Below are 7914 nucleotides of genomic sequence, written 5' to 3'. Positions count from 1 at the left end.
CATAGAGTTTTAACTTGCACTTACAGATGTAGCGACCAACTGTAGTTACTGACAGTGGTTTTAAAAAGTGTTCCTGAGCCCATGTGGTGATATCCTTTACACACTGATGTCGGTTTTTGATGCAGTACCGCCTGAGGGATCAAAAGTCCGTAATATCATCGCTTACGTGCAGTGATTTCTCCAGATTATCTGAAAGTTTTAATGATTTTACGGACCGTAGATTGTAAAATCCCTAAATTCCTTGCAATAGCTCGTTGAGAAATGTTGTTCTAAAACTGTTCGACAATTTGCTTAAAATTTGGTGACCCTCACCCCATCGTTGTTTGTGAATTACTTAGCATTTCATGGAAGCTGTTTTTATACCCAATCATGGCACCCACCTGTTTCCAATTAGCCTGCACACCTGTGGGATGTTCCAAATGAGTGTTTGATGAGAATTTCTCACTTTTATCAGTATTTATTGCCACCTTTCCCAACTTCTTTGTCACGTGTTGCTGGCATTAAATTCTAAAGTTAATGATTATTTACACAAAAAAAAATGTTTATCAGTTTGAACATCAAATATGTTGTCTTTGTAGTGCATTCAACTGAATATGGGTTGAAAATGATTTGCAAATCATTGGGTTCTGTTTATATTTATATCTAACACAATTTCCCAACTCATATGGAAACGGAATTTGTACAATGTTGACATCTATAGTTATATATTGATAAAGACGGGGAAAACAATGCAACAAACATGGCAGTCGACAGAAAGTTAAATCATGGAATGCAACCTTACCCAAACAGAAACAATGCATGATTTATAGGGGAGAGTCTCGATACCAATTTCTTTCACAAAGAAGTTGTAGACCTCCATGATTTTCCAAGTCGCATCTGTTTTGTCGTGTAGTTAAGTTTTTTGGGGAACGCGATCGATTTTTAATCCTTGATATCTCTTGACAGATCTTTTTTGATAAACTGTAGAAAACATTTCAATTATATAGTTAGAGTTTTTGCTCATATCTACACCACTTTTTAGTTACACACACAGTCTTATACAACACAACCATTTATAATGCATGCAATCGTATAGATTGCACATGCTGTTTACATGTGGCATTTGGATCTTAGTAGTTCAGGTTCTATGTCTTCTTTAGTTGTATTTTGTCATTCTCAAATGTATTTTGAATGTTTTTTTAATTGTGCAATTTTATCGGTATTAATCTTTTAAAATCCCACTTAGCTAAAATCTCACATCAGAATCAGAAAAGTTTTTATTGCCAATGTTAGAGAACGGGTTCACAAACTAGGAATTTTACCTGATGAAATCATGCAACATAAAATACATATAACACAGAATAGAAAAACATGAGCTATAATTGAGCTATCAGATCTTGGTATTGTTCATGTGTCTGATGGCCGAGGGGAAAAAACTGTTCAGGTGGCGGGAGGTGTGGGTCTGGATGGACCGTAGTCTCCTGCCTGAGGGAAGAGGGGAGAATGTTTTGTGTCCAAGGTTAGAAGTCAGCTGTGATCCGACCCACACGCCTCCTGGTCCTGGAGGAGAACAGGTCCTGGAGGGGTGGGAGTTTGCAACCAATCCCCTTCTCATATCACCATATACCATATCACCAATCCTCCCCATAAATGTATTCCTAAACATACATGTTGCTCCAAATTGCTAACTCTGTTTTGATTACATACATTGTGAAAACTCAGGATGAAGTCTACTTGTTTATATTTGCTTGCTCCTCTTGTTTCAGAGTGAGGACCTTCCCAAAGGATCCAGCCTTACTGGGCAGAGACACCGTGAGAGCCCTCATGTATTACGCCCTGAAGGTGTGGAGCGACATCGCCCCGCTCAACTTCCACGAGGTGGCAGGAAGCGACGCCGACATTCAGATCGACTTCACGAAAGCCGATCACAACGACGGATATCCCTTCGATGGGCCAGGGGGCGCCGTGGCTCATGCCTTTTTCCCCGGAGAGAGATTCACGGCTGGGGATACGCACTTTGACGACGACGAGGCTTGGACCTTCAGATCACCAGGTAAGAGAGAAGAGGATACATTTGTAGTGTATCACAAAATGCCTTACATACTTAAAATAGTTGCATAGAGGTGTTTATTTACTCAACTGCAGAGAGCACCAGCCGGTTTATTTGTTACAATGGAAATAGACTGTTACTACCTAAGATATGCAGTGTCAATTTTTTGTGTCCTTTCCATATTTTATGTATTTTTTGTTGGAGGTGGAACTACATGTGCCCTGTTTGACTCTACAGTCTATGACCTTTTATCTGCGCTCTAGGCTGGCACATCTGGTAGTTGGTGAGGTATAATGGCGCACAGTGAAAGTCCAGACTTCAAACTCTATACTTGTCCTTCATTACTGTAAATCAGTGAAGTGATGAAACATTTTTTCACAAAATATATTTTTTTAATCGTGTTTATTGGTTATTTTAATGCTACAATGAAAGATGACGCTAAGGTCAGAAGGGTCAGCCAACACTGCCGTTATGTCACCAATTGATGCAAAGTGTTATGGTTTAACAGGTGAGGTGACGGCAACTGATGCCAGGGCGAAGTATAGCTTTATGTATATGTGTATATATATATATATATACAAAATACAAACCCTGTTTCCATATGAGCTGGGAAATTGTGTTAGATGTAAATATAAACGGAATACAAGGATTTGCAAATCATTTTCAACCCATATTCAGTTGAATATGCTACAAGAACAACATATTTGATGTTCAAACTGATAAAAAAAAAATGTTTTTTGCAAATCATTAACTTTAGAATTTTATGTCAGCAACACGAGACAAAGAAGTTGGAAAAGGTGGCAATAAATACGGATAAAGTTGAGGAATGCTCATCAAACACTTATTTGAAACATCCCACAGGTGTGCAGGCTAAATTGTAACAGGTGGGTGCCATGATTGGGTATAAAAACAGCTTTCCAAAAAATGCTCAGTCTTTCACAAGAAAGGATGTGGTGAGGTACACCCGTTTGTCCACAACTATGTGAGCAAATAGTCAAACAGTTTAAGAACAACGTTTCTAAAAGTGCAACAGCAAGAAATTTAGGAATTTCAACATCTACGCTACATAATATCATCAAAAGGTTCAGAGAATCTGGAGAAATAACTCCACGTAAGCGGCATGGCCGGAAACCAACATTGAATAACCGTGACCTTCGATCCATCAGAGAGTACTGTATCAAAAACCGACATCAATCGCTAAAGGATATCACCACATGGGCTCAAGAACATTTCAGAAAACCACTGGCACTAAACAGTTTGTCGCTACATCTGTAAGTGCAAGTTAAAGCTCTACTATGCAAAGCAAAAGCCATTCATCAACAATATCTAGAAACGCAGCTGGCTTCTTTGGGCTTGAGATCATCTAAGATGGACTGATGCAAAGTGGAAAAGTGTTCTGTGGTCTGACGAGTCCACATTTCAAATTTTTGGGGGAAATATTCGACATTGTGTCATCCGGACCAAAGGGGAAGTGAACCATCCAGACTGTTATCGACGCAAAGTTCAAAAGCCAGCATCTGTGATGGTATGGGGGTGCATTAGTACCCAAGGCATGGGTAACTTACACATCTGTGAAGGCACCATTAATGCTGAAAGGTACATACAGGTTTTGGAACAACATATGCTGCCATCTAAGCGCCGTCTTTTTCATGGACGCCCCTGCTTATTTCAGCAAGACAATGCCAAGCCACATTCAGCACGTGTTACAAAAGCATGGCTTCGTCAAAAAAGAGTGGGGGTACTTTCCTGGCCCGCCTGCAGTCCAGACCTGTCTCCCATAGAAAATGTGTGGCGCATTATGAAGTGTAAAATACAACAGGGGAGACCCCGGACTGTTGAAAGACTGTAGCTCTACATAAAACAAGAATGGGAAAGAATTCCTCTTTCATAGCTTCAAAAATTAGTTTCCTGAGTTCCCAAATGATTAATGAGTGTTGATAAAAGAAAAGGTGATGTAACACAGTGGTGAACATGCCTTTTCTCCAACTACTTTGGAACGAGTTGCAGCCATGAAATTCTAAGTTAATTATTATTTGCAAAAAAAAAATAAAGTTTATAAGTTTGAACATCAAATATCTTGTCTTTGTAGCATATTCAATTGAATATGGTTTGAAAAGGATTTGCAAATCATTGTATTCAGTTTATATTTACATCTAACACAATTTCCCAACTCATATGGAAACAGGGTTTTTATATAATAATAATCAAACAACGCTAAATATACTAACTAAGGAAATGAAGTGTGACATAATCCAAGAGTGTGTATGGTGTAAGACTATATGTTGTGGATTAGCTGTTGAGTGTTACCATAAATGTTGAACGAGGTACAAGGAAGTCCAGGGGAGAGAGAAGTCTAAAAGGCAGAGTCCAAAGCTCGGGAAGTCAAGGATCGAGGGAGGCAGTCAGAGTCCAGAGGTAGATCTGGGGAAAAGTGAGACGCACAGCTCACTTTCCAGGCGACGCAGGGTACTGCGGGGGCGACACAAGAAAACACATTGAAAACGCAGAGGGGCAAAACACAGAATTGCATCAAGCAGGATGATCGCTTACTGTACGCCAACTGAAGACTGTACTCCGGCGCCGCACGGCAGGTTGTGCAAGCTTATGAAGACAGCTCGTTCCACCCAGGTGCGCTGATTACAGATCTCCCGCAGCTGTGCGGGGGTGCGCCCTCAGTGGCGTTTAGATATTATTTTAAAATCCTTTTGCTTCAGTATGGCGCACACTAGCATTGATATGCGCCAACGTCAACTACGCACACGGCCATGTTTTTGATGATTTATTTTTTTTAATTCAATGTAGGTCACCCACCTTACTACTCTGCTTCACACTTACTTTATTCCTTCCAATGGTTGGGAAATGAAGTTAAGTCTATATCTAGCTGTAAGCTAATGTTAGCTATGAATAGCGTCGATAGCTATCTGCTCTATAGCTTCAGTTTCTTCTTCAATACTTTCATACTCCAACCATCCGTTTCAATACATGCGTAATCTGTTGAATCGCTTAAGTCGCTGAAATCCGAGTCTGAATCCGAGCTAATGTCACTATATCTTGCTGTGGTATTCGCCGTTGTTTGTTTACATTGGCAGCACTGTATGATGTCACAGGGAAATGGATAGTCGCATCGCAAATAGCGAAAATCAAGCACTTTAAAGCTTTTTTTAGGGATATTCGGGGACTGGTAAAATTTTGAAAAAAACTTCAAAAAATACAAGCCACTGGGAACTGATTTTTATTGTTTTTAACCCTTTTGAAATTGTGATAATGTTCCCCTTTAATGAATATATTTATTGAATAATACTTCAACAAAATATGAATGTAAGTTCATAAACTGTGAAAAGAAATGCAACAATGCAATATTCAGTGTTGACAGCTAGATTTGATGTTAAAGATTTCTTTTTTAGTGAAAAAATGTTTAAAATTAAGTTGATGAATCCAGATGGATCTCTATTACAATCCCCAAAGAGGGCACTTTAAGTTGATGATTACTTCTATGTGTAGAAATATTTATTTATAATTGAATCACTTGTTTATTTTTCAACAAGTTTTTAGTTATTTTTATATCTTTTTTTCCAAATAGTTGAAGAACGACCACTACAAATGAGCAATATTTTGCACTGTTATACAATTTAATATTAAGGAAAAATGCTTTGCTCTTATTAGGGGTACTTGAATTAAAAAATAGAAGAATAAAATTAAAAAATCGGTCTTAGCCTGGGCCCTGGAGAGGGGGTGCAGACTGAGGCCAAGGGAAAAAAGTAACTCATAGCCATAGAACACATCCCTCTGACATGTGTGTAAGAAGGAGACATCAAAGAACACAGAGGACATTAAAGACATTAAAGCAGCGGATACAACCAGACAATTCTACATACAGCTATGAATAAAAAGTAAAAGAAACATATACACTGTGGTGGCCTCTGCGGTGTTCCACGCCATCGTCCGCTGGGGTGGAGGGAGCATGGCCAGAGACAGGAGCAGACCCAACAAAGCAACCAAGACAGCCGACTCCACTCTCGGCCAGTGTCCAGTCCGCATGGATGAGTGAGGATACGTCCAAGGTGACTGAGGTGTCCAATACCTGCTCACCCAGCCAAGACACCGAGAAGCCTTTCCGTCCCAGCGCTCAGTGCTAGCTCCACAGCCCTGTCCCCTCATCCACATCTCCTCCGGTCCCTCCAAACCGACTCTGGTGTAGAAGAGACCCAGCAGCTGGTCTCCATGGCCAAAACTTGCCCTTACAGATGTAGCGACCAACTGTATTTAGTGACAGTGGTTTTCTGAAGTGTTCTTGAGCCCATGTGGTGATATCCTTTAGAGATTGATGTCGGTTTTTGATACAGTGCCGTCTGAGGGATCGAAGGTCACGGTCATTCAATGTTGGTTTCCGGCTATGCCGCTTACCTGGAGAGATTTCTCCAGATTCTCTCAACCTTTTGATGATATTATGCACCGTAGATGTTGAAATCCCTAAATTTCTTGCAATTGCACTTTGAGAAACGTTGTTCTTAGACTGTTTGACTATTTGCTCACGCAGTTGTGGACAAAGGCATGTACCTCGCCCCATTCTTTCTTGTGAAAGACTGAGCATTTTTTGGGAAGCTGTTTTTATACCCAATCATGGCACCCACCTGTTCCCAATTAGCCTGCACAACTGTGGGATGTTCCAAATAAGTGTTTGATGAGCATTTCTCAACTTTATCAGTATTTATTGCCACCTTCTCCAACTTCTTTGTCACCTGTTGCTGGCATCAAATTCTAAAGTTAATGATTATTTGCAAAAAAAAAAATGTTTATCAGTTTGAACATCAAATATGTTGTCTTTGTGGTGCATTCAAATTGAATATGGGTTGAAATTGATTTGCCAATCATCGTATTCCGTTTATATTTACATCTAACACAATTTTCCAACTCATATGGAAACGGGGTTTGTATATAATGTGTCTGAAGTTCATATTTGACCATGTCAAGAATTTAAATAAAAGAGCAGTGACAACTTCAAGATATAGATTTAAGCCGTGAACATTTTCAAAAGATAAATTATGATACCTTTGGAAAGTGTGGGGTGTGGTTTCATTTGCAATCTGGGAACGTCTCCACAAATGGACATTTTGCAAACAGACTCATAAAAAGGGTTATAAAAATGACTGTGGAGCAAAATGTATGCTAAATTTACACCAAAGTATATCCAGTACACCTTATCGAGACCAGTGATTCTCAAACGATGGTACAAGTACCACTAGTAGTATGCAAAATAATCAATAGATTAAAGTGCAGTGTTTTATTTTCCAATGTTCAAACACAATGTTACTGTTTAAAATGTGTGTTATGTTATAGTGGCAAAATTATTAAATCCATCCATCCATTTCCTACCGCTTGTCCCTTTTTGGGTTTGTGGGGGGTGCTGGAGCCTATCGCAGCTGCATTCGGGCGGAAGGCAGGGTACACCCTGGACATGTTGCCGTCTTATAGCAGCAAATTATTAAATCTACTTGTTAAATAAAACTTCTGCTTTGTTTTTAATGAATACGTAGGCCTACTACGCTACTGTATTTTACTGTTGGTCATTATGGTGGTACTTCCCAAGTGTTAACTGAGGTGGTACTTGTTGAAAAATGTTTGAGAGTCACTGATCTGGACCACAAGGACATGTTTTAAATGTACCGTAGATTAAAATCATCCAAGGTCCCCTTTAACGATGGTTGTTTACAGAAAGAAATATAATAGTCATATACTATATCTCTCTACAATTTTCATTTACAGTGTTCTAGTAAAAAACCCTGAAAAGTTGATGAAGTGCCACAGTTGATTGCCGTTATTTTATGAAGTATTATTATCTGTTGCGTTATTTTAAGAAGCAGATTATGTTGGCTTATTGCAGCGAT

At 39.3% G+C, this 7914-nt stretch overlaps 1 protein-coding gene across 1 annotated transcript in view; it reads left to right on the top strand.

Moving 5' to 3' along the window:
* Positions 1–1576: 1576 nt before the first annotated feature.
* The window catches only part of LOC133536293 (matrix metalloproteinase-17-like), an 84409-nt gene continuing 78071 nt past the window's right edge, over positions 1577–7914 (top strand). The window contains exon 1 of the mRNA XM_061876708.1: positions 1577–2032. Within this exon, the coding sequence (XP_061732692.1) occupies positions 1648–2032 (385 nt within the window). The 5' untranslated portion in view covers positions 1577–1647. The remainder of the gene's footprint in view (positions 2033–7914) is intronic.

The sequence above is a fragment of the Nerophis ophidion genome, linkage group LG17, assembly GCF_033978795.1.
Source record: "Nerophis ophidion isolate RoL-2023_Sa linkage group LG17, RoL_Noph_v1.0, whole genome shotgun sequence".
Taxonomy (NCBI): Eukaryota; Metazoa; Chordata; class Actinopteri; order Syngnathiformes; family Syngnathidae; genus Nerophis; species Nerophis ophidion.
Note: the sequence above shows the minus strand (reverse complement) of the source record. Positions and strands in the feature narration are given on the sequence as shown.